The sequence below is a fragment of the Haliaeetus albicilla genome, chromosome 19 (assembly GCF_947461875.1).
Source record: "Haliaeetus albicilla chromosome 19, bHalAlb1.1, whole genome shotgun sequence".
NCBI classification, from domain to species: domain Eukaryota; kingdom Metazoa; phylum Chordata; class Aves; order Accipitriformes; family Accipitridae; genus Haliaeetus; species Haliaeetus albicilla.
In genome coordinates this window covers 10,823,157-10,850,863 of record NC_091501.1, presented here as the reverse complement: position 1 = coordinate 10,850,863, position 27,707 = coordinate 10,823,157, and the positions used below count along the sequence as shown (strand labels likewise).

The following is a 27,707-nucleotide window of genomic DNA, read 5'->3' as shown; positions in this document are numbered from 1 at the left end:
TTTCCCCTCTCTTAATTAGTTCAAGTAATCTTCTGAAAATTGCAGATTGGTTCTGTAGCTGTGCTTTGGGGACAAAGTGGGGTTTTGGGGAGAGAAGCCAAAATAAAATTGCTGAGGAACCAGTAGCCTTGTGGTTTTGTGCCTCAAGTCCACATGTGAGATCCCTTGTAAATGGCTGCACTAAACGGTATGCTGTAGCTGTAATAGCTAATCCTCCAGCTCCCTGCAATGTCTCTTGACAGCACTTAAAATGCTATTCTGTAGGTTACTGTGGTTGCTATGCTGATTTAAACAGATTTAATGAACAGCTTTGAAGTCACTATTGAAAGCCTGTATTTAGGGAGGAGGCTTGCCGTGTAGCAGTGTGACTGTTAACACTGCAGATTAGAATTGAAATGTGTTCAAATTTGGAATACTTATTGAATACTGGAAAGGGAAAAAAGCCACTGAAGTCCTTTAAATGAAAAGACTGTACTTTAGCATTCAGTATTCTGCAAACCGTCTTTATAAATGTACTTGCAAATGTTTATCATACTCTTGTGGGAAGCAGTGTGCAGTTTGAAATCGGAAATAACTCTTTCAAGCTCTCCTCTTTATTTTTCTTTATGAAGACTTTCTATGGTTTGTCTAGAAAGCCATTACTTTCCCATAAGCACCGTGATAAGACTGCCATTTACTTAGGAAAGACTGGGTTGTCATTAGATGTGAACACATTTCAGCGCTAGCACTAGATCTGGAAGAAAAAAATCTTGTAATGGAAGTGTCATTTTGTTGAACGTGACATTTGAGAGCATGAGGGATTTCTCTGGTGTTTTAGTACTGTAGAAGGCTGTGCTTTCATTGTTTGTTTTGAAGTAACTTCTCATAGCAGCTCATAATTTTACATTCTAACATTTAGTTTAATATTGAAAATTGAATGAATGTTTTAAGTTTCTGTTCATCAGAAGAATCAAAAATATATTTTGTGGAATGGAAGACTTCAAAGTGAAAACTTCCCTTAAGAAATAAAAGTGACTTACATAAAGACCTAGCAAAGGAGTCCACTAATTGCATCAACAGTTAATCACCAATGAGTGTATTGATGAACATAAAACATTTTGTGTGGTATTTTTCAACAGTTCTGTGATGCAAAGAACATGCAGTTCGAATAACTTTTGAAACAGGGGGCGGGGGCGAACACCAACTAATCCCATCTGTTCCCTCTTATTCTGCAAATCAGTTCTTCCAGCTCTGAAAGGTCAGTGGTACTCGATTACCAGGATGCGAGCTGATCCATTAAGCAGGGAGCTGGTGCTCTGGCAAAGATCCGTGTACAAACTGGGAAATATTAAATGTTTTAGGCTTTGAGTTTTGCTCTGCAGTTTGATTTTTATCCTTCTTTGACTTCTGTATTTGTTGCTTAAACTGCTGGAAAGTTTGTATTTTTCAAAATGGGGTGTCTGTTACTAAATGTAAAACTTGGATTTCAGTTGCTTTTTGGACTGTAAGGAAATCATATGTCTTTTCGACATTTTTTTAGTATTACATTACGTTTTCTCCAGTATCCTAAGAGCTCTTCTTATTTTCCTCCAGGAGACAGATGAACAGAAACGTCACAAAATTGCCAGTGAACTTCTGCAAACAGAAAAAGCCTACGTTAGCCGACTTGACCTCCTAGATGGGGTACATTTTTTCTTGAATTTGTTTTTATTGTCTTGCCCTGAACTCACTTGAATGGCTATGCATAAATGTTTATATAAATTACATAAGAGGTAGTGTGTTTTTCACATTTTGCTGACTTTTCCAGTCAGTCATTTGCTTTTGCCACATAACTTTGCCTGTGTTTCTATTTAAAGAATGCTACATTTTAAAAAATATTAGAATTTTGTGGATATTAATGCAATATGTTCTGTGCGCATAGATGTCACCATAAGCAATAGCAGTGCATACTGGTAGCCCTTCCAACAAAGAGGGTGTATAACAATTTCTTGGCTTCTGGTGAAATGGAGAAGGGTATTGTTTTATAACACTGAAATTGCCAACCCACTAGAAAATTACTAAATCTTTCAAATTTGAGCCACCTCATCAGAATTTTTCTTTAGTGCCAAAGAACCTAGGAAGATGCCCATTCTAAACTGTATATCCTCTATTTTACCACTATACGTTTAGACTAAATCCTATTGAAGTGAACAGAAATTACTCTCCTTGCAATGAAAGGACTGAATTCTTGTGCTCTGTAGAATCAAACTGATATATATTTCTTAAATGTGAAAGTCTGTAGTTCTTGAGTATTTTCCGTTTTCATTTGTGTTTACTTTCTCACATAACACTTATATCCATTTTACCTGGATATCTATAGCTTTGCATTGCCTTAGTCCATGATATTTTTCTCAGACATCGCTGTTGAAATTTCTCAGGTCTAATGCGTACGTCTTCTAAAAACAGTTGATGAAAAGTAAAAAGTCTCAACTGATAACAATAATTGTTCAGGCAACTTGGGGATCTAAGTAATTGTCCTCATGAAAGTGGATTTACCTAGTAGACCCACATTGGGATGGATATATGGTGTGTTTTGAAAGACAAAATAATGCAGAAAAAAGAGCTTTGGTTTAGAGAAGTTTAAAAATAAAAAAAGAAAATGTTTACTTCATTCATAGTTTTTTCTGATGGGTAATGTACAATTATTTTCCTTGATGTGATCCTAAGTGCATTACTCCTATGCCTGTTTTCCAAATATTAACTGGACAGAGTTCTGAAAAATTAGTTTCAAGCACAGCTGCTCAACTGCAGCTAATGAGAGGAAAGCGGAAGATGGGGAAGCAACTGTTATGTTTCTAAACTTGGTTAAGAAGTTATGTAACCATTATAGTCTTTGAAGTAACTTGTCAAAATTAACTAGCTGTTCTCTCCAAGATGCAGCAAAGTGAGCATGTTTTAAAGTACATGTGAAAGTGTATGCCTTTTTTCCTTTTAAGACGCTTTTGCTGTCTCAGTTGGGATTATCAAAGTTCCTGTCTTCAGACTTTTTTCTTCTTTCCCGAGTGCTTACCCAAACTTCTGAAGCCCTTTCTAGGGAGATGCAGTCTGGTCAAGCAGGGGAGAGGGAGATAAAGGGACCATAGCTCCCCACAAGCACTGTCTTATGTGGTGTGCACGTTAACAGCTGCACATGTCTCTAGCCATTTTGTAGCTCCATCTAGTCAGGTAAAGCCTGCTGATGGGGAAAGAGTATTTTTTTTAAAGAGCCTATAGTAGAGTCCAGTCAGAACTGGGCCCCTTGTGTGTTTTAAATGGTATGTGGGGGCCGCTCATAGTCTGCCAGCTACTTTGATTTCAAAAGGATAAGGGGATACAGCATAAAAGGAGAGTGGTTGGGCTAATGGTGATCAGACATCATGCTAACTGAAAAGAAAGCAAGAGTGGAAAATACGGCTGGAAGACTGGGAAAGCTGAGATGACCTAGCTGTTAAAACAGTCAAGGTACCTGGAGTCAATTCAAAATGGCACTACTTCAGTTTGGCTTTCCTTACGTCTGCTCTGCCTGCAGTGCTTTCCTGGCTCACAAGAAAAAAAGTGGGGTGTAAGGGGAGGAGAAGCTTTTAACTTCTGGTGAGGGAAAGACAATAAATGAGTTTGTCATTACCTGTCTATTTTACTAAATATGAATCTTGCCTCGGTTGGAGGTGGTCTTCCATTGATTAAAGATAATGGGCTGATAGGTTTGGGCTCTTTTTCTGTATTGCAGGTATTCTATTCCAGACTCCTTGAGGAAGCCAACAGAGGTTCATTTCCAGCTGAAGTGATTAACAAAATCTTTTCTAACATCTCATCAATAAATGCTTTCCACAGTAAATTCTTGCTTCCAGAACTTGAGAAAAGAATGCAAGAATGGTAAGAGGTGATTCACTGGCTAAAATACTACTAATACTGCGTCTGTAGAAACTCTGTCAGAGGGTTGAGGTAGGGGAGGTACCTTCATAATTAAGTGCTCCCAGCCCAGGAAGTAGTGTGGGTAGGAGAACATCTGCTCTTCCACTCTTCATCAGGATCTGACTCAGTAGAGGACTTGCATCATTTGCTCAAAATAAAGGACATATATCTTGCTGAAGCCAGTGAGATTACTCATGATGAGATGCCTTGCTGAATTAGAGGTTCAGACTGAAATTGCGATACCTGGTGAATTCATTGCACTATTATTCTGTTAAAATCGAATAGTTCCCATGCACAAACATCTGGTAGCCCTGTATAGTCTGTAATGCAAGAAAGTACATAGAACCTAAGCATCATGGAATGTAGCAAAGTTTACACCTTAAATTATGTTCCTTGCAAAATGACCATGTAAGGTAAATCCACCCTTTTCTTCTGATTAATTGAAAAAAAAATCTGGTAGGAAATATGAATGCCTGGATTAAAATAGAGTGCATATTCATGAAAGGTGGAGTTTAACTTAGTCTAACGTTGTTTAAAAAGCAGTTTACGCTACATTACATCAGTGCTGTATATATTTGAAATTAAATTTGTGATGTACTCTTAAAATTTTGCTCTAGACAGTTTACAGAGCACAGAGGATGGGTTGCATTACCTTATGTATTTGCAAAATGCTAAATTACACACTCATAATGTGTGTATAATTATATAGCTTCAAAGGTTGAAAAGTGCTTTTGCAGATGAACTTTGTTAGTGCAAAACTAATAAATTGCATCGTAAGGATATTATCTTTCCCACATTGCTTGGAAACAACCTCTGTGCTGTACCTGAGACAGCTTGTTTAAATTTCCTTATAACATTATGCTTTTGGAAGGAGTTAGAAGAAGGGGTGCAGTTGAAGAGAACAATTTCTGATCACTGCTGAAAGAAAAATCTGGGATAATTTTCTGTCTCTATCACCAGTGTTCGAAAAAACAGCTTCTGCCAGATAGAAAGTTCACTTTCCTCAGCAGTTCCCTCAAGTGGACATAGAAAATACTTAAGTATGTTCTATTGGTAGGTTTATGTAGTTCTTCTGTTGTTCTTTAGTTTCTAATAAAGATAGCTGGATAAAAATTGCTGACGCTTTCCCCGGGTTGTGGTTTGTTTTGAAGACTTAAGGTAAAAATATATAGCTTTTGAAACTGGGAAAGCAGATCAGAAGCAGATTCTTCTTTTTTAGCAGAAAATGCAATGCGAATCTAAGCTTATCTGGTGGAAATGAAATTGTCTGGCAGTTGCATTTTGAATGACTTGAGCAACAGCTGGAGCTGAATATCTCTTTTACAACATATGGCTTGAAAACACCGGAAACAGCCTTGTTGCAATATATTTCCCATGAAAAGAGCATAACAGTGATCCCACATCAAATAAAATACCCATCTAACTATGTCTTTTGTACCCAAAGATGACCAAGAGCAGATACCTGGGGAAGACTATTAAGAACACAGTGTGATAGGCTCGGGGTGGGGAGTGGTGGTGAAGAAATTATTTCAGTCTTTCAACACAAAGTTTTGGAATGTGTGGCAATTACAGAGCTGACCTACTCATATGATTTGTTTTTCTTTGAAACTGAAACTTTCAGTTTTGTTGGATGCCTGTTAGCTTGTGTATTGGAAGAGAAAGCAGTTGTTCTGTAGTCGCCTTTGCTGTGCTGTGATTTTTATAGACCTTTGCTTACTCTTGTTGCAGCCATGATAGTTTTAAATGAGATACTACAAATCGTGATTAGTAAGTCAGTGATTTCATGTTTGAGCTTTTAGAATGCAAAGGTGAATACTGTTGTAGTCTGATAACACAGAAATACAGAGTGTTTCTGGACCTGCGTTACAATGTGAAGTCCTATTTCTTGACCATATAATGATGCTATCTGTGTTGTCTGGCAATAGTGCAGTGCTGATTTGGGTCCATGGTAATAGTTCTCTTTCTGATCTCTCTATCCGAGAGAACAGGAACTGTCCTGGACCCGACAGCATTTAATAGAACTTCATATTTTGGCTCATGGTGCATAGTGTTTGAGCAAGATGAACTAGTTACTTGTTAGTCCCTCAAGGGAGGATGCTGCTCTCAGAAGGTTCTGCTTTCTTCAACTTTCCCTGTCCTTCCTATTCTTTCAGAGCTCTTTGTGTGACATGGATCTTGTCTTTCTTACCTGAAATGATGACGAATTTGTGTTGTTACAGCCTCAGTCTTTGGACATAAAAAGGCCTTGCATGAAAAGTAGTTGTGAAATTTTTTTTTATCTTCAGAGACAGTGAAATTGCAGCACTCTGTGTAAATGAGGTGCTGTAGGTATCCAAGGAGCAGGCATAGCAAACTGTTCGTACCTCTTTGTTTATAAAAGTTTTAACGTTTTCTTTTAATGTCTGTCTAGTAATGGTTCTGAAACAGTTAAGTAGAAGTATTCTCTTTTTGTGCCAGTTTCTTTAGATACAAAGGATTGCCACAGTCTCTTCTGCTTTAACTTTTTTTTTTAATTGCAAAGTTTTATAATTACTTATCTGTTAAATTTATCAGAAAACGTCAATGTCTTTGTGTTTTTTCTGGTGACCTTTAGGAATGTGTTCATAATTTCTTCGGTTCTGTTGGAATTGGCATGATTTGTATTTTATTTTCAGTTTAAAAGTATGCTGCATTGCAATAAAATGACAACCCAAGGAAATAGCATTCAGTGAATCAAAGGAGAGGGTTTTTGTTTTAAATTGTTATCTTGCCTTTGAAAGTGTACGTGTCTGCTTGCATATGTAGACTGGTTGAACAAATACGTGCAGCTAATTAAGGGTGGAGAACCTCCCACTCTGTCTTGTCCCCTTCTCTAGTTGCCAGGCCCAGCAGTAGCTCAGACCTCTGCCAGGTCTTACACGAGTACCCTCTGCTCCCCCGGAGGCAGCTGGAGCTGGACCAGCCCTTGCCAGTCCTGGCAATATTCACTATTCAAACAACTTTTCCCTTCTGCACAGCTTTTCTCTTGGAGAAGTGGTGTGTTGCAGTAGACTGCTAAAGTAATAACAGTAGATTGCTTCACTTTAGACCAGTACCACAACACTGATTTCAGACTTTCAGAAATCCAGAGATACTGATACAGTTGCTGAGTCTGTCCTTGAAAACAAAATGTGAAACGTGTTTCATATTGTAGTTCTCGGAGATGCATGTGTGCCGTTCCGCTTTCTTTGTGTGCGTCGAGAGTGCAGCTTCTCTCCGCCTCTCCATCAGTTTCTTTACTACTCTGTTTTATTTGAAGATGCTATCAGTATGAAAGATGTAGGAAAGGTCTCACAGAAGAGTGGAACCCAAGGGTTTCTCTCTACTTCATAGGTTTTCTTAGATAAATAATGATTTTTAAAAGTTGTAAATACATGTATTTATATAAGGCACAGAAGGGAAGCTGTACAGTATGGATTTAGTCCTCAAACAAAACCACAGGTTAGATATTTAGAGGGTAAAGTATGGCCAGAAGAAGATAATGTAGTTTTAAGGAACTGCAAATAAAATAAATTAGGCCATGTTTTGTAAACAAAACCTTTCAAGTTTTTCATTATAGATAGCTTTTCTTTCTTTAGTGCTCTACATGACCTATAATGCTTATACATCATCAGAGAGGATACAAACACTCTTTCTATGTTAATTCTGGTCAATTTTAATTGTTACGTTGGAACTCTATATGAGGTGATCCCTAACAGAAGGATTCTCTATTAAACTTTTGAAACCATTTTATAACCTTGTGTGACTTTTTTTCTTTCCTGTTTGCTCTGAGATTCCGCCCTCTTACTTTGCAGGACTACCACCCCCAGAATTGGAGATATTCTGCAAAAGTTAGCTCCTTTCCTCAAGATGTATGGAGAGTATGTGAAGAATTTTGATAATGCAATGGAATTGGTGAAAACGTGGACTGAACGGTCACCTCAATTCAAATTCATTATTCAGGACATTCAGGTAATGGGGAGCTCTCCAAGTAATACAAGCATGTATAAAAATATGTAGGTTTGTGGGTGAAAAAGATTAAAGAGAAAATTAAATACCAAATCCCTTAGAATTAAGGGTTGTTGGGTTTGTCCACTTCACACTGCATTGTGTTTCTACTCTTTCTTCCTCCATATGTGCACAAATACCCACACAAATCCAGCCTTTCCACTGCGAAATAGAGGACCAAAGTATAAAGGTTGAAACAGGAGAAGACTAAAAAAATACATTTTGTTGTAGATACCAAAAGTGAATACAGTTTTAGGATAAAGTGACCTATCAGTGCAACTGTAGATCCTTGCACTGAAGCCAAAAGTACTCTGTTGGCTCACACCAAGTGCTGTTATGCAGAGCACTACGCTTTGGAAGTAAGTATATAATCCTAAATGCTGAGCCACAAAAGGTGAAGAAAGCTTAACAGCTAAGCAATGTACAAGTCTTTTCCAAGGTGCGTTTTATACCCTCTAGTGCTCCCTGTAGGTTTCTCTGTGAATTGGCAGGTATGGGTCTTCCTGCTGCAGACTGAGCAGCTAGAAACAGGATTAGGTATTTCTGCTTAAATTTTACCCCTAAAATCTGTAGGGTCTTGTGATTCTAAGCCAGAGAAGACAACTATGTGTATTTTAATGTAATCTTTTACTTGCATCTAAGATTATGGAAATGAATATGCATCTTAAAACACTTCTGAGGGGGGTCACACACAAGAAAGCAACCCCTTCTCAGATGGATAAATGTGCTATAAAGGTATATTTTAAGAATTATTTTCTAATACGTGGTCATGAACTGTTCTTACTAATTCAGTTGTAATTCTTCTTTCTGAGTTATTCCAAAACTAAGTTAAAATACACTGGACTTTGGGAGGGTTTTTTGGTAGGACTTTTATTTGTGAATTCTACTGGATACTTAGAAAACTCTTTTTACAATTATTTTTAGGGAAGATTTTCTAATTATTTGGTTCAGTAAAGTAGTTCGATTTTCTTTCAGAAGGTCTATCATGCATGTTTCAAAATACATTATTTATCTTTTATCAGTCGTAACTTTTATTTTACTATATCCTAATAACATTTTTGCCTACTACATTGAAATATGTTTACAATTTTTTAGAAGGAAAAAGTGTGTGGAAATTTGACATTGCAACATCACATGCTAGAACCAGTACAACGGATTCCACGCTACGAGATGCTTCTAAAGGACTACCTAAGGAAATTGCCTCAGGATTCTCTAGACTGGAAAGATGCTGAAAGTAAATATCTTCTAGCCATTAAAAGAGCTGTAATAAGATATTAGTAAGAGGATACTGTAAATTAAAGCTATTTTCAGGAAAAATAAAGTGAGAAAGCAAAGTCCCTCTGAAAAGAATGATAGAATTTCTTCAGTGTAGTTGTAGGATTCTTTGAAAAAAAATCTGATTGAATACTGGATGAAGTTAATATAAAACCTATAAAGCCTTTAGTATTCTGCTCCTGGAACACATAAGTTTTGCTTTAGTGTTTGCACACAGGTTTTGAGTTCTTTGCTTTGTGGATGAACAGGGGTTGTGGTTTTTCTGTGTTTTTTTGGATTTGTTGGCATTTTGGTTTGCTTTATGCACATTTGGAATCTATGTCTCTTGTTAAAAAAAGTGGAATTAGACTCATTATTGTATTTTTAAGCTCCTGTACGGGAAAAAGAACAGCCCATTTTTAAATTTATTCTTCTCTGTATTTACACAAGAACAGTTCAAGATATTTCCATGGATTGTTCAAAATTACTTGCCAGATATTTTTTTGCAAATATTTCGTTGTGAGTACTATTACTGCAAATATTTGTAATATGAGTTGTTTCAACTGAAAAATATAGTTTCACATTCTGGACCACTTTGAGAAAAGAGGGGAGAGAACCATGACTGTTCATGTCACAAAAAATGTGATTCTAAGTGCTGAAGCTCTAAAGTAATCTGCAATAATTCTCTTCTGATCTTTCCAGATCATAATTTCTATTTTGTAGCTGACTTTCTTATGCTTTCCACTTTACTTTGGTTACTTTTTATTGATAGTTTAAGAAATTTATTGTAGTGTGTAATTTACCTAAAAATTACAGTTTTGTAGAATGATCCATTTTTTGTTCTGTGTAACATATAAATATGTAAAAATGCAGCTTTTTTGTTTTACTTTTTTCTTTTTCTTCTGTCTAGAGTCCCTGGAAATTATATCCACTGCAGCAAGTCACTCAAATAGTGCAATAAGAAAAATGGTAAATGATCCTTGTTTTCCTGTTCACTTTTTAATGTATTTGAGTATTTGGTGAAGCTAGGAGTGTGAATTGCAAATCTTCCCTAAAATGGCAAAAATGGGTTTCCTGGGTCCAAGTGATTGCTCCTGCTTAATGTATTTATACAGCTCCAGGAATGATAGAGAAAATCCGGCATTGCACTTAATTCTCTCGAGTGGAAAATGGGACAGACTGGGTTCCTCTCCTGGCTCAAGTAGCTGATACTGCGCTGGACTCTTAACCTTGTTTCATCTGTTTCTGTCAGTGGGAAGGATAATGTTTGTAAAGAGTATTTACTGTTTCTCTACCGTATTGGGCTGGCATGATAGATACTTCATGAAGTATGTGAGATATTTTAGTTTAGTGGGCATGGTGGTGTTGGGTTGATAGTTGGACTCGGTTGGACTTGATGACCTTAAAGGTCTTTTCCAACCTAAACGATTCTATGATTCTATTTTGGAGAAGAAATAATGCAGGCCGCATGTATAACTGCATTTGTAAAATTACAAAGGAGATAACATTTCTAAAACTACTTGTTAGTGTATCAACCAAATTAATCAATCTGTATGGCTGACCATACATACCAGGTGTAGACATGTTTTTCACAGCTAACATTCTCCAGACTTATGCAAACTCCCATCATTTCATTTAAACATGCTTAAAGATCTGTGCTTTTAATTAATAAGTTTTATAACTGTATTTTCACTGTGAAGGAGAATCTAAAGAAATTGTTAGAGATATATGAGATGCTGGGAGAAGAGGAAGACATTGTGAACCCTTCAAATGAACTGATAAAAGAAGGACAGATCCTTAAACTCGCTGCTCGCAATACGTCTGCTCAAGAACGGTATCTTTTCCTGGTAAGTATGGTAGCCTGTGTTTGCAGGACAGGAGTGGCTGTATACCTTTCTGGACTTGAAAGAACTACCAAAGAGAGAGAGAAATCCTCTCTAGTTGATGTCACTGCCTTTCCACTAGTGATATTAGAGCATGAGTAAACCTTATACTGCTTACAGAAAGGCTTGAAAACACCATTTAGAACAGAATACGTGGTTTTAGATAAATGGAACCAGTGTCCAGCAACTCACATTTAAATAAGTGGCTGCTGATTATAAATGCAGGTCCTAGAGCACAAGAACTTTGACATTCTCATGAAACTGAAATGTAAAAGCTTAGGATTTTAGTCCTGACAGATTGTAAGCCTCATGGTCCTGTGGGAGCTTGTTATCGTCGCAGGTCATCCTCTTGTCAGGTGCCTGTGTCCTGTCTTGGAACTAACAAACTACAGCCACGCTCCCTTGTAACTCCCTTGGAAAAGGTTTGATGTAGTTCATTGCTTCCATGCATTAAAAAATTGCTAATACATTTTTGCTTATGCGCCTCTGGCATTGCATATCTTCTGGTTCATAAAGACTAGTAACGGGTTGTTGAGGCACAACTCCTGCTTATCTGTGCTTCAAACAAAAGGAGAAATCATTGAATAGTAACACCTCAAATGGGGCTAGACAGCTGATTAAAATGATGTGCGCCTCATATGAGAGGTGACAAGTTCAAATGTGCTGCATCTGTGATACAGACTAGGCAATAGGTTAGACAGGATTTCTATGAACTAGGATTTAACTGAAGTGAGTTTCTCTTTTTAATAATTAATTTTGAGAAGAATGTGAGGGGCAAAATGTGAGAAAATTAAAACACTATAGATCTGATTTAATAACTGCTTCTAGGCTGGGGTGTTAGACATTTAAACATTATTTAAAGTTCTAATCTTTAATAAAGGAATATATCTTTGTCTAGCTCATGGGTTTTTTGGCTGTTTGTTTGTTTGTTTGTTTTTTTCCCCCTGTGATATCGAGGCTTTCAGTGAATAAAAACTCGAAGAATGTTCTTCTGTCTTGGAGAAAAGGCAAATTATGTCCTCAAATAATATTAGTTACAACTTCTACAAAACCAAATGGTTTTGGTACAGAGTAAATACAAATGTGTACACTGAAGAAAAGAGTTCTTATTCTGCACTTTAGAGTAGGTTTTGCAGAATTGGGACGTAAGAATGGGTTTTTCTAACAAAAGGTTTACAGTGGTATAAAATATCCAGTCTGAGTACAATTGATAATAAATGCTTTGAAGACTGCTGCATATACAGAGCAATTATTCTTATATCCACTGAAACTGTCCTTTAATCTTATTTCTAAACAAATAAGAAAAGACATTGTCTTGCATGAGAGCTTTGGTCTTCTTGTATATCAACTGAGGAGGAAAGAACCTGCTTTCTCACCCACTAAGTCTAGCTTTGCAATGTTTTCCAGCTCTCAGTAGAAACCGTGGCTGTATCTGTGTTTTTGTTAATACAAAGCCATGTGTTTATTTTTTCCCCCAGTTTAACAATATGTTGCTCTACTGCGTTCCCAAATTCAGCCTGGTAGGATCAAAGTTCTCAGTTCGAACCAGAGTCGGCATAGATGGTATGAAGATTATAGAAACTCATAATGAAGAATATCCACACACTTTTCAAGTGTCTGGAAAAGAGCGAACACTGGAGTTGCAGGCCAGGTAAGTAGCCTTTTTATCTAGTTTTTGGAGGATTAAACATGTACACACAAAAGATTGGACTAATAGATTTGGAGAAAGATGCAGTGGGCTTCATCTTAATATCAGTGTTTTGAAAATAGCCTAGGCTGCCAAAAATCATAAATTGTCAGTCCAAGAATCTCTTGGAGTAGAAGATGCATCTACAGTGTATAGTGAGTGCATTGCCTTACTTTGCAGAAATACCTAAGATAGCTACGAATGGGCTGGCTGGAAAATTGAAAGCAGCATACCTAACTGATGCAAAGGCAATCCATCCGACTTAAGTGTTTTGGGACACTGAGTGTGTTAATCTCTGGGCAGTGCTGCTGCCTCTGACAGCTGAGCCGCCTTGGTACAAATAAGCCTGTTCACCTCAGGGTGTGCCCACCCAGCAAAACTCTCCACCCTGGTGGGTTTATGTCCACAGAACATAGTTTTCTGCAGTGGTAGATGGGCACTTGCTTTCCTCCATTCCTCAGGCCTGTTTCCAGTCTACTTGTTTTCCTCTGGTCCCAGGTATCAAACTTACTCTGCTCCTGTTAGTTCTTGAGTCCTTTTCCTTCAATTGCACTCTTCTGACTAGCACTTTTCTGCTTTCCTTATTAGTCCTTGTATCCTCCTCTTGCTGGGTTACCTTCCCGTTGCTGCTTTTTGCATTGCCTAGACTAAGCCTTCCCCATGTAGACTGCCCCACTTCAAATACAGTGGGGTGCTCCACCTCTCCTTTTGGACCTGCTTTTGTTTTCTGGTTTGGTTTGGTTTGTTTATTTTAAGTTGGACAGTTAACAATTAGTATTGTTTAAATTTAAATTCCTGAGAATTACTTCAGAAGCTTGGCTTTTGCAAGAAGTTGTTGCTAGTGAGATAATGTTTCCTGAACTAGTTTTGGACTAATGTGTCAAATATTTCTTTTAGTTCTGAACAAGATAAAGAAGAATGGATAAAGGTAAATTCATCTACATTCTTTATTTTCTAAACACTTTTTCACTGAAGCAATCAAAAAAGTAATATTTTCTGGCTGTAGCTTCCCTCTGCTGAACAGTAACAGGTCAGAATGCAGAGAGTCCATTTGAAATGTAATATGTTTGAAGAATTTTTCCGTTGTTTCCTTAGGCCCTTCAGAATACTATAGAAGCTTTTCAGCAGAGGAATGAAACTTTCAGAAACGCTATTGCTAAAGAATATGAAGACATACCTGTTGAGGTTTCTGTAAGTTGCCATTATTCCTTCACAACCTTCTTAGTACCCATTTTGTTCTTCAATAACTGGAAAAAGTTTGGCAGAAACTTTGTTTTCAAGCTCATCATTCTTATAGCAGAGGAATTACAAAGTAGTCATTTTATTGGTAATTGTTTTTCTTTATAATGCCAAATCTTATAAACAAGCCTCTTTTTTTTCTTGAAATGCATAACAGAGTACCCTTTCAGTGATGCATAATGATTTTAACTGGGTTCTTTGTTATTTCTTGTATAGATTTCAAAATGCGTCTGGAGCTGTGTTTTGCCATTTCCTTTCTAGAGGAAGAGAATAATTATTTTCTCTATTTAAAGTATTGCACAACTTTTTATACGGGCTCTTTTTATTCACCCATCCTCCCCTTGCCCCCCTTCAGAACGCTGAGCTTGGAAAGAGAGCACCGAGGTGGATACGAGACAACGAAGTAACCATGTGCATGAAATGCAAGGAGCCCTTTAATGCGCTGACAAGGAGAAGGCACCACTGCCGAGCATGTGGACATGTAAGTGCGAAACCCTAGCTGCTGTAGCCGGTGAGCAGGCTTGCGAATGGGTCTAAGCACCTACTTCTGGTGGCTGCTTGTTATGCTGCGGAGTTTGTTGTTGTGCTTGTGGCTGGAAGCAGAAGCTGTGGATAGCATACCACAAAGGATCCTCTGTCTGCTTTACTTGTCATGGTAAATTTGGAAGTAATTTAGAGCAGAGGAAGATGCGTTTTTGTGTAAAAAGTCCCAAGCCCCTGGCCATACTACACTGTTACTCCTGAGTGGCCTCCACTGATCTCAAGTTTCAAGACCATGTTAAACTGGCGTAAGCCAGCGTTATCCCTGGCAGCACTGGCTGCCTCCTCCTCCCATTCTCCTGCCTTCTCTCTCTTCACTCGAAGACCACAAAGACCCGCAGTTAAAACTTTCCCAATGGATTGACTTGGAGCTGTTCCCAGCTGGGTTCAGCGCGTAACTGTCTGAACATGCGTGAAGCATCAGGGAAGGAGAGAAGGTTAGAAAGGGGAGAGAGTATTACTGCTGCTTTCCATGTATGGTGCTACGGTAACGTATTGTCGTGCTTTAACCCCAGCTGGCAACTAAGCCCTATGTAGCTGCTTGCTCGCTCCCCTCCGGTGGGATGGGGGAGAGAATCGGAAGGGTAAAAGTGAGAAAACTCGTGGGCTGAGATCAAGACAGTTTAACAGGTAAAGCAAAAGCCATGCATGCAATCAAAGCAAAACCAGAATCCATTCCCCACTTCCCATGGGCAGGCAGGTGTTCAGCCATCCCCAGGAAAGCCGGGCTCCATCATGGTTACTTGGGAAGACAAACACCATCGCTCCGAACATCCCCCCTTCCTTCTTCTTCCCCAGCTTTCTATGCTGAGCATGACGTCCTATGGTCTGGGATATCCCTTGGGTCAGTTGGGGTCAGCTGTCCCGGCTGTGTCCCCTCCCAACTCCTTGTGCCCCCCCAGCCTCCTCGCTGGTGGGGTGGGGTGAGGAGCAGAACAGCCCTTGGCTCGGTGTGAGCACTGCTCAGCAGTTAGGAAAACACCCCTGTGTTATCAACACTTGTGATGGGTTGACCCTGGCTGGACGCCAGGTGCCCACCAAAGCCGTTCTATCACTCCCGCATCCTCAGCTGGACAGGGGAGAGAAAAATATAACAAAAAACTTGCGGGTCGAGATAAGGACAGGAGAGATCATTCACTAATTACCATCACGGGCAAAACAGACTCAGCTTAGGGAAAATTAGCTCACTTTTTATTACAAATCAGCCAGAGTAAGGTAAATGAGAAATAAAACGAAATCTCAGAACACCTTCCCTCCACCCCTCCCTTCTTCCCGGGCACAACTTCACTCCCGGATTTCTCCACCAAGCCCCCCCAGCGGCACAAGGGGGACAGGGATGGGGTTTACGGTCATCACATGTTATTTTCTGCCGCTTCACCTCCTCAGGGCGAGGGCTCATCACACTCTTCCCCTGCTCCAACGTGGGGTCCCACCCACGGGAGACAGTCCTCCACGAACTTTCTCCAACGTGGGCCATTCCCACGGGCTGCAGTTCTTCACGAACTGCTCCAGCATGGGTCCTTTCCACGGTGTGCAGTCCTTCAGGCACAGACTGCTCCAGCATGGGTCCCCCACGGGGTCACAAGTCCTGCCAGAAAACCTGCTCCGTGGGCTCCTCTCTCCACAGATCCGCAGGTCCTGCCAGGAACCTGCTCCAGCGCAGGGTTCCCACGGGGTCACAGCCTCCTTCAGGAACCCACCTGCTCCGGCGTGGGGTCCTCCACGGGCTGCAGGTGGATATCTGCCCCACCATGGACCTCCCTGGACTGCAGGGGGACAGCCTGCCTCACCAGGGTCTTCACCACGGGCTGCAGGGGAATCTTCGCTCCGGCGCCTGGAGCATCTCCTCCCCCTCCTTCTGCACTGACCTTGGTGTCCGCAGGCTTGTTTCTCTTACATGTTCTCACTCCTCTCTCCGGTGGCTGTTTTCCGCGTCCCAACTTTTTTTCCTTCTTAAAAATGTTATCACAGAGGCGTTACCACTATCACTGATTGGCTCGGCCTTGGCCGGCGGCAGTCCGTCTTAGAGCCAGCTGGTATGGGCTCGCTCTCTCCCGAACACAGGGGAAGCTTCCAGCAGCTTCTTACAGGAGCCACCCCTGTAACCCCCCCCGCTACCAAAACCTTGCCACATAAAACCAATACAACACTGTTTTCAGCACAAATCCCAAACACAGCCCCATACTAGCTACTGGGAAGACAATTCACCCTATCCCAGCCAAAACCAGCACACGTATGCCTCTTTAAAATGACTATGATATATTGATATGATTTGAGAGTTTTCAGAAATTACTGGAAGATGAGCAAACATACTGTTCTTGCTTTTCTTGCCATCCAGCAGCTCTACCTTTCTCCAGCAGGTGGTAGTGCAAGCCCAGGTTTAATCTTTGTCTTACAGGTTCTCTTGTATGATTCCTTTATAATGTTTTTATGTGGGATGAAGGCTTACTGCATTCACAGTGCTACTTTTGTGCTTTGCAGGACTCCAGAGACTTTTTCAGAATCTCTGAATTACTGATTATACAGATGTCATCTGGGTTTTTTTTTCCAGATCATTCTGTTTTAACTCCTCTGTTAATCTTAAGATCACAGCCTTCCTTCTTATTCCACGTTTTGTTTAGTCTTCTAACTACTTCCTTCTATTGTAGTTCCACCACATCTCCTTGCACTTTAATTTTTAATTCTAAAACATTTTAAAATGAGAATTTATTTGGGTCAGTGATGGTGTCTTTCCAGCAGTGACTAATTGGGAATACTTAACTAGTATTCTCTAGAGATACTAGTTGAAGGTAGTGATCTAGATTAGTACTGCAGAGCCCTGGACCACAATATAATTTTGTTCAGGTGTTTTAGTGGTTCAATTCCATTTGTGTACCTTTCTTTCTTGAGATAACTACATTCATTTTTTTTTTATGCAGGGCATGTTTTTCCCCTGAAAGAGTAGTTCTGTGGAAAAACATTTTTAATGAAAGAACTTCTCTCAGATCTCTCTTGCATTTGAGTTAGAGAGAGAGAGAGAAGAAAAATTAGTGTGATATTGGTTTATTTATTCTGTGTATTTATGAACAGATTCTAAAACTGTAAATTTAATATCTATTAGCAGGTTAAAAAATTAGCCATTTCTGATTTTATTAAGTTTTTTTTATCATTAAAAGTGCATCTCAGTTGTACATTTCTGAGGTTATGTAGAAAACAAAATGGTAAATGTACCTTTTCAAGTTGGCATCCAAAGAAACCAGAGGATTTTCTTCCTGCAGCACGGCTTGTGCTATATTCTGATTCTATTCCTAACTTTAACCTACAGATAAAATTGAAAGCCTAATGTGATTTTGTGCAAAGTACAAAGTTCCACCAGGTAAATAATAAAAAGCACTTCTAGTTAAGCAGCAGTGGCACAAATTTGGAAAATCATTTTCAATTAAGTTGTTGCTGACATGTCATAAAGGCATTATCTTTCTTGTTCTGTATAATCAAACAATATATTACTTAGTAGGTAAAATAATACTAATTTTTAATCCAATTCTGTTTCCGTAAAGTTTTATCAATACTTACATTTTATATGTATGTTATCTTTTTTGTTTCTAAGGTGGTTTGCTGGAAATGTTCTGATTACAAGGCACATCTCGAATATGATGGCAATAAATTGAACAAAGTCTGTAAGGACTGCTATCATGTTATAATTGGTTGTACAGACAGTGAAGAAAAGAAGAAGAAAGGCATCTTGGAGGTATGTAATTTAAAAATACTATATGTGCATAGCTGGAAACAGTTTTGGCTAATCAGCAGGTGAAAAATGGCAGCATTCTTGCAGGGCTGTTTTCTGTTTGAGAAATAAAGTGTGTGGACCAAATTCATCCCATCCACTAGATTTTAGTTTTTACCATTCATCTTTCACGATACTGTTTTGTTTCTTAGAACTTTTTTTTAAAGGGGGAATTTTGAACCTTAGAGCTTGTTTGCTTCATTCCAGTTACATCAGTTAATGTGATAAAACGTTAGCTTTCCATATAAATCTTCAGTTTTCTTCTTCTGCACTTAAGCTGTCATAGCAACAAACCCCACTGCTGCTACAATGATACTTGAAAACATACACCCAAACTGAAAGAACTGGGGATGGAGGAGAGGGCAATGGGGGAGAATTTTGCTATTCAGAGTCTGAATAGTAAGATACTGTTTTGATCAGTATATACAATGTACCTTTAAATCAAGTTGCTCTCAGCTTTTGACATATAAAAATTCAAGGTCTCAGTCAGACAATAAGGAACATGTTTGTCTTGTGATTGGGGGAGAAATAGGCATCTTAGAATTGCAGTTAACCACATTTCTTAAATCCCCCTTTATAGGCCCTTTTAAAACACATGACATACATTAGAGAAATATCATCCTAACTTTGTCAAGACATATATTTATCTTGGGATGTAGTAGAGAAGGATTGACCCTTAAGCTAAATACCAACAGAAGAAGAAGGCAAAAATAAGATACAGATTGTAATTCCATATACAGTTCTTAATCCATGTCAGCTTGACTACACTCTTAAATGAGAAAGAGTAAGGCGCACAGAACTCCACTAGCTTACCTTATAGTCAAGAGGCTGCTGTTTCTTGGCATGATGGCTTTTTTAAGGTAGCTGAAGAAGCTATAGAGTCTCTTAGAAACACCTGTCTGCATGCCAGATCTCATGACAACGGAGTGGTTGGTACCATGTTGCAGCATACAGACAGCATCACTACTGGAAGAGGAAAAAAATTGATGCAAGCCAATTTTAACATATAATCATTTTCTGTTCTTTCTGATCTTCTCAGGATCACTATTTAATATGAGTAGCATGTCACTCTCTCTTCAGATTTTAAGTAATTCACCTTATCTTTTTCTCTGGGATTAGTGCTTGCATTCTTGTCATTCTTAGAAATGCGTTTGCATCTGATCCTGTCATAATATTTTGACTGCCAAAATAGAGTAGTTGTCATATTGGATAGTTAGTAGCACTTCAATGCCTAACATGATGTTATTTTAGAAATCAGACATTGTTGTAGATACTACGATACCGAGAAAGGCTAGCTGTTGCGGCAACATGAAATTTAGAGTGATCTAGAAGTGTAAAATCAAAAACTATTGATGAAAGAAGGAATAGATTACACATGTTAAGGGAGTACATGCTGTGATTGTATGTATATAATATAAAAATATTCTCCATAAATCCAGTCCTTCGTGATCTTATTTGGGTATTTGCTCAAGCTCTTTTGCAGATGCTATCCAAGATTTGATATGAATGGTGATGAATTTCTGCTTTGCTGTTCTGTATGTTATTAGTCTCTATTTAAGGAAAGTTTATTTTCGTTTTTATGCTTTATACTATCTTCTAGATTGAATCTGCGGAAGTCTCTGGAAATAGTGTCATATGTAGCTTTCTTCAGTACATGGAAAAATCAAAGCCCTGGCAGAAAGCGTGGTGTGTTATACCTAAACAGGAAGCTCTTGTGCTGTACATGTATGGTGCTCCCCAGGTATGTACAGAGGAAATGGAAAAGATTCTTGTAATTATTGTCACTGACATCTGAGGAAAAGAAGTCAAATAGCTTGGGAATGGAGGAAAGACCCAGGTGTTTTCACCAACCTGTGTAGTAAACGAGAGGTAGCAGGCAAATTAGTTGGCTGTTCTTAATCAAGAACTTCTCCTTCTTCTTAGGATGTTAAAGCTCTGGCTACAATTCCACTTCTGGGCTATACAGTAGATGACACTCCAAGAAGTGCTGACCTCCCGCACAGCTTCAAACTGACCCAGTCTAAGTCTGTGCACAGCTTTGCTGCAGACAATGAGGAACTAAAACAGAAATGGCTAAAAGTTATCCATTTAGCTGTCAAAGGTGAGACACCAGAATGTCAAAATGAACTGCAAGTGAATTTAGAAGAGCAACCTGAATCTTCTAAAACATCTGAATGCTGAAGCTCAAGAACATATGGTATTTTTAAAAGATTTCAATTGAATTTGTGGTTAACCTTTGCGTTAACCTTTCTTTGCTCAATCAAGAAAAAAAAAGAAAAAAATTTAAAAAGAAACTTCTTACTACCGTACACATCTTAGCACTTTATGTTTGGGAAAAATTCTGGTCTTTTTAGGGATCTTTTTCTTATATTTATGTTCTGCCAATAAAAGTGATGTACAGGTCCATTTCAGAGAATTTTTTAAAAAATGTGAATGCTATTAAAGATACTTACTAACTTTACTGTACTACTTGTTTGTCATGATGCAAATTTTTTTGAAAATCCAGTTGCTCTTTGGTTAACATTTGCTACTTTCATTAAGAATGCAAATATTGAAGCTTCCTACTTACATGTTAGGACTCGCAACAGGATAAAAGATATACCTCCACATTGCCAAAATAGATCTGTAGTTAAATATGCAGGGACAGTTTGGTTTAATGTATGTAGTTTATAGATTGAATTCCACAGATCTGTACATACGTTGTATTCACTTGTCTCTAATTAATGCAAATTGCTTTCACAGGTATATTGGCTTTTAAAGTTTCAATTTATCAAGGAAACAATCTAATAATTTTCAATCTAGAAATGAATACCTAAAATATGAGAAAATATATATTATATGTACAGTATTAAAAATGTACAATACTTGATTTTTGCTTTGATTTCATGATACTGGGTTCCTATTAGTGGATAATTTATTTAAAAAGCATGTTTTCTATTTGAAATTAAACAGTCCTAAATTAACAAATACTGTTCAGTGATTTGTTTTAATAGCTGACATTTAATGATCTTGATATTTTTATGCATTAAAAAAATAGCAGTAATGTAAGTGGCATGCAATGGACAAATAAGTTCCAGTTGTGTTTAAAAGAGTAGTCACGTTTCTTCAGTGTCCTATCACTGTTATCTTTTAAGAGTGCAGTAGTTCGTTACTCAAATGCAGTATGTGGTTTGAGAAAACCAACAGATTCTAGTAACCTATTTGCTGTTATGGTTATTGGAACAAAAGAACATTTTGAACTTAAATCTTTTAATTTTTGCAGAAGATTAGATACTGTAATACTTATTTATGAAACAATCTTCAAGGATTATTGTTGTGAAGTGGAGCCTGCAAATCTCAAGTGGCATTAACTGACATTATTTACATTCAGCTTATGGGAATAAAGACTTGTTGGCCTTACAGTATTAAGTCCCTTATGAACTTCCATTCTTATTAGGGTTTTTATACATAGAGGCAAATGACCTCCCTAAAATTTTTCCAGTAACATCCTTGGATGAAATGACAAATTCAGCGGTAATGATTGACTATCAAGTAGACAATTAAAATCATTGCTATCTTTCCTTCTCTGACCCCTCAAAGGAAGGAAAATGTGTAGCTTCTACAATCAACTTGGCATAAGAACATTCAGGAGTCTTACTGCTCAATATAGCTGCAATCTATTTTAAATCATGTCAAGCTGAAGAGCTCAGGTTCAAGTCCAGTTTTGTTAGTGGCAGGAGGGCAGAGTTAAATTGTTGCTTTTTTTATAATGAGCTTTCCAAACAAAATATTCACTGAACTCCCACTCCCACTTTACTCTTTCTGTGACACTATAGGGGAGAAACAAAAACAAACCTCATTTAACATTTAACAAGGGATTGTTAAAGTAACCTCTTTTTTTAGTGTCAGGCATACATGAGTACGTAGTGTCTATCGTTCTTTGGTAAGAAGAATGTCATGCAACTTAATGTTAGTGGGCTGGATTTTGCTCTCACCTCCACAGATCCAAAATCTACCATGGCCTTCAGACTTCTAAGCTTTACACTAGTGTTAGTAAATATCAGGACGTGGCATTGTAGAGTACTAACTCTACAACTGACTTTGTGCATGTCAGTTCTCAGTTCTTTCTCAGGTGCTCCATGTGTCCAGATTATTCTGCATGTAACCCTAGTATTACTTTTATCTGATGTGCAAGCTTTTCTGTAATTTTATAAGAGATTTTAAGTTACTTCTACTGTCAGCTGTATTTACCTTTAGTTATGGGCAGCTCAAGCCCGTTTTGAGTACCATCAAATCTTCGCCAAGGTCTCTCTAGCTAGTACGTGTTGTCTTGTGTATACCTTGGCGAGGGATGAGGGAACATTCAGGTAAGCAAGAAGAACTCTCCATGGCTAACTTTCTTTCATGGTCATCTCCTGAAAGTGGGTATCTTCTAAAAAAGTCTCAGTTGCAATTGTGGTATCTGGAGAGTCATCTTACCGCACCCCAATGTATAAAAACATGCTCAAGTTGTTGAGTGTAAGGGGAGAAGTTGCCTTAAAGGAGTTCCCAGATAAGACGGACTGAGCTGTACTGAAAATAATATGATGGTGTGACTGTATTCATGTAGTACGTTCTATTTTCTAAGCTCCTGCAAACTTAATTCTGAGCCAAGTAGGAAGACCTATTCCAGCTAAATGATTAGGGAAATGATGAGAAGCAGCAATTTCTGGGCTGCCTTGTTGTTATAGTGGTACTGAGTAGCTGAAGCTGCTTGAATGGTTTCAGTACCTCCCAGATGCAGCCCTGCATTTGGGCATGAACAATTTGAAACAAAGTTAGCATTGGGAGTTATTTATTTGGATGTTAGCCTCGTGTTTGCTCTCAGCCATTAAAGTTTTTATAGCATGGGATATTTTATTGACCCTAATGAAACCTATTTCATGTTCTCAGAATCAATTGCCTGGTCAGAATTGTTCTCTTCTGAGTCAGAATGTCTTGGCACTCAAATGTATGGTTCTGTGTGTATTTTGTAGGAAAAGTATGTACCACCAATATTAAAGGAGATCAGAAGATGGAGAAGTTGCTTCTAGATTTAACCACCCTAACTGTTTTACTCCATTCTCCACAGACAAGCCCTCCTATAGCATCCAAAACTTTAAATTGTAAATTATGACTGCAGAGGAACAAACTCAAAATAGTAACTGCTGTGGCTTAAGTATCATGATGAAAGCAGTCAAATTTAAACCATCATTCTAACAAGGTATAGGGTGTTCCCACTTCAGCTGTTAAATTCTTTTTAAAAAAAAAAAAAGGCATTACATTTATTAGCACAAAGCTGTGTGTGTAAGGAATAAACTATAACTGAACTTCATTCATAATACATGAATGTATGTGAATGGCTCTGCTGAATTATTTAAGCTTTGCAATTCTTGTGTTCAAGAAATGCTTGTTTCTCACTTTAAAAGTGATCAGTCTTCTGTGCAATTTAAAGCAGACCAAAAGTTATCTTGTGTGTTTTTATCTGCGTTCAACCAGAACAACGGCTTAATTTTATCGTGAATATGTTTTGAACATACTAATATATTTTTCAAAATGACTTAATATTTTTCCCCTATCATGGAAAAATAGTGTATCATGATATCTGCATGTCTGCACCATTCTTCCAAATCCTCTAAAAATTGTTTTCTGGTATCGGGTACTCCTGTTTGGTTGAAGATCTGCTGTAAAACCTATAGCATCTACTACTTTCAAATCCCTTAACATGGAGTAGTTTTGTTTATTCCAAAATGTATTTAATTTTTATGTGCAAAGTTAGACACTGAGAATACAAAACATTCTCTTCTATTTGGAGTAGAATATTAAACTACTTTAATGCATGTAATATATAGTGGCACCTTTTTATGCAAAACCATTTCAAAGTGCTTTATAAATCTCCTCAGAGATTCTAAATCCATTTCATAGAAAAGAGGATTTTTATTCTTCATATTTTTAAATTATGGATGTAGCCAAGGCACTCATTAAATGTAGAATAAATACACTACCACCTGAGTAAATTTTAGATGAGGTTACAGAATTACACTCTAAAGAGTTCCAAGTGGAGTCAGGAGGAAAAAAAAATAATATATATGTATATATAAAAATAAGTGGGAAAGATGTGGAAACACTTGACAGGTTCTTTGGGTTTTGTTGGTTTGTTGGGTTTTTTTTAAACCTACATCACCATATAGCTAGTATAAAAACTGGTCAGCTTTTCATTTCAAGACAAGATTAAATAAAATGAACAGAGGGTAGTGGTTCTTTTTACTGAAGGAAAGGCTTTCAGGAAAGAAATAAACATTCCATGTAGAAATAATTCTAAGCAATAAAAAAGGAGCTTTCTCCATAAATTTAGAGATCTTTAGCTGGTGTAAACTAGCATAGACCTGCTGGAGCTATTACACCTTCAGTGACTTAAATTCATGTAGAATCTGCCTTACATTATATAAAGACACTTGTGGAAAATCAAGATTTCACCAGTTTGAGCGCTGCTGACTTACTATGTCTCATCTAGAATCACAGTGCTCAGTTGAACTCCAGATGGGTTTCAGCTGGAGATAACTGATGTAGGGATGAATGTAAGCAGCTGGAAATACATATCAAAAAAAAAAAGAAGTTTGGAGAAGAGAAATAATTTTGTGGCAGAATTCACTACCCTCAAGATAAATCTATTGGTGAAATGGGCATCATTCTTAGTCTGTGGTGTACTGTTATTTGAAATCTGAAATGAAATGTATGGAGTTACATTTTTTTTCTCCAGTCTGTGGCCCTATTGGTATGAGGAATTTACCTAGCTAGTTCTGACCCATGGGACTGTAGTGAAGTATGTTCCTTGCATAGGAGTTTTAATCTGCTGTTTCCTAAATCCTTTTCCTTTAATAGAACATAATGTTAACTTAATGATTGTATATGTGTGTATATATACACATATGCATATGTATGTGTGTATATGTATATATGTGTATTTATATATTTGAGACTATTATTCAGATGACCTGTTTTCAAGCAGTATTTTACAATCAAAAAATACACTGTGCTGCATTCAGAATATAATGTATAGTGACTGTGTTGAGTAAGCTTTTCAGAAGAAATAATCAACAGAAGTAGATCTGCTTTTGTGGCATGTTTACTATTTCAGCCTAATTTAAAAAAAAAAACAAATAACCAAACACGCTCAATTCAGTAAGACATTCAATCTGCTTCCTTTAAAACCTCATGATTAAATTCCTCCCAGACTCAACTATGGCATTTTGCTTTCACCCCTTCCTCTTCCTAGCACAAGTGAATGTAGAATGTGGTTTTTCTGTACTAAAATCTTCAGGCAGATTTCTTTGAATAAAACATGTTTTCAGCCACTGCGTAACACCAGCCTACTTCAGCTTATAGTGCATCCTTGTAGATCCATTAACTATTTATGGTGAAAACATTCAGAAAGGGGGAAATATATCAAAGTATTTTTGCATGTATGTGCCCCACTATTTTTAAGAAAGAAGCCAGATTTGTTGCATATAGGGAACAGTTTGCAATAGAAGTATTGGTTTTTTTCTATTAGCATGTTTTCTATTCTGCAGCCCCCAAGGCAGATTAATACATTAATTTTAATAGGAGCTGGATCAGATGTAATGTTTGACATCAGAATTACAGGCTATACATGTTAATTCCCCTTCATTATGGAAACACTTCTGGGTTTAATTGCAAAAACGCTTTTTAAAAAAAATACTAATATTTGGAAGAGGTGTAAATTTATTCCAGTTTTGCAATAAAGTGAGGAATATTAAAAAGGTGAAATATAAATGCCGTTCTAAGTTGTGCAAATGTAAGTGGTCATTTTTATGGTCAAGAAATATATGAATGTAAAAAATTTTCAGATATTGTATATATTTTCTGTAATATATGTATATTTGGTCATAAGGTGGGTGGAGAATTGTAAAAATTAAGCACTTTAATTCCTGTTGAATACTTAAAAAGAAAATAAATTTGTATCCTGTAAAATAAAAGCATCGTTACATAAGTATTGCTGATTGACTTTTTTGGGGGGTCCACATACTGTTTACTTTGCTAATTAGATCTTTAAACTGCGTTTCCAATTGTGACTGTAAGGACCTATCTGTTTTGGAACACTGGTATCTAATTTGCTGAAGTGCTGGCTACTCACAAGTACTGCGAAGTCAGTGGAAGATACTCTGAATATATAAAGGGCTGTATATAATGCCATGACATCTTAGGTTGGGAAGATAAAAGACATGGTCTCTTTAAATCCAGATTTAAATCCAGTTTAAATCCAGATACCTATAATGGGAATAATAATGTTCTCTGATGTGACCAGGACGTTATGAGAGAGAGTACTTTGTGGGCTTATACATTGCCACCCCCATAGAAAAGTGCAGAAAGAAAGGAACGTGTTCAGTGTAGCCCCATGTCTTTCTTACTATTACTCAGGCACTGCTCTGAACAAAAGGACGAAACAAAACATTGAGCAGCTGCTCAGCATAATCTCTTGTGCACTCAATTAAAGTGGTGCTGCAAAGCAAAAATGATCAAGTAATTAGCTGGATCATGATCCTAAGCATAGGCAACTTTGATTCTTTAAATTCATTTGCTAGCTAAGCATACATTCAGTTTATGGAAGTGCCACTTAAACTGCAGCTACACCTTTTTTAAGTGTCCTTTACCAGACAGAACCATTTGCAGTTGCCTCCAATTTCCATCGTGTACACAGTAAACCTGTTTTGCCTGTATCTGATTTATTCTTGGTATTCTTCTGCAGGTGGGCACAAAGTTGCAGAAAAGACTTCCCCCAAAAGATAGAGAAGAAAAATTACTGTATTACTTGTTCGTTCCTGGAAGGAGTTGTGTACAAGAATTTGGTTTAGTTTCTACTTTTTCTTCTCTTTGCAAACACAGTAAACAAATTGGTATTTGAAATAGGTACTGATGAAAGTAATGCTTCCCTCTCCATTTAGATAATTTTTCCACTAATCTTTTTGGTTATTTTTTTCCCCTGGTGATTAACTCTGTTCCAGCACCATTATTTTCCGCATGAAACACAACGCAATGCCTTCTACATGGAGACAAAAATAACAGAATTTACCCTAAAATGTGCTTTAATAAGAAAATACAATTATAAAATTGAAACTACAGGAAATCTGTAATCACAGCTCCTACTTAATTCCTTTATATCAGCAGGTTTAATAAGCGCTGGTACTTCTACTTGGTAGCAAATTGCCCAGGAGCCCATCAAGTACAGGGCTGGTAAGTAAGTGGTGGGCGTCATCTCCTCTGGCTCTCCCCAAGAGCCTGACTAATACTGCCTCCTTACCCGAGAGTTGTTCTTGGCATTGTATGAGCTTCCTGACATGAGAGAAATGGCATGCCTGCCTTTGGTAAACACAGTACTTGGCGCTTGTTCGCTTTAAAGGAATTGCTCTGG

General features: G+C 37.7%; 1 protein-coding gene across 6 annotated transcripts in view; it reads left to right on the top strand.

The window, feature by feature from the left end:
* Positions 1-21,247, top strand: part of FGD4 (FYVE, RhoGEF and PH domain containing 4) — a 108,979-nt gene extending 87,732 nt beyond the window's left edge. For 5 of the 6 annotated variants that reach the window (XM_069807586.1, XM_069807590.1, XM_069807589.1 and 2 more), the window contains exons 5-17: positions 1,573-1,662; positions 3,725-3,870; positions 7,722-7,878; positions 9,010-9,148; positions 10,079-10,137; positions 10,869-11,015; positions 12,530-12,702; positions 13,636-13,666; positions 13,834-13,929; positions 14,333-14,458; positions 18,104-18,244; positions 19,881-20,021; positions 20,204-21,247. In XM_069807586.1, the coding sequence (XP_069663687.1) occupies positions 1,573-1,662; positions 3,725-3,870; positions 7,722-7,878; positions 9,010-9,148; positions 10,079-10,137; positions 10,869-11,015; positions 12,530-12,702; positions 13,636-13,666; positions 13,834-13,929; positions 14,333-14,458; positions 18,104-18,244; positions 19,881-20,021; positions 20,204-20,461 (1,704 nt within the window). In that variant the 3' untranslated portion in view covers positions 20,462-21,247. Of the gene's footprint in view, positions 1-1,572; positions 1,663-3,724; positions 3,871-7,699; positions 7,879-9,009; positions 9,149-10,078; positions 10,138-10,868; positions 11,016-12,529; positions 12,703-13,635; positions 13,667-13,833; positions 13,930-14,332; positions 14,459-18,103; positions 18,245-19,880; positions 20,022-20,203 lie in introns of all 6 variants that reach the window. The other variant, XM_069807592.1, reaches the window with a different exon arrangement.
* The last annotated feature ends 6,460 nt before the right edge of the window (positions 21,248-27,707 follow it).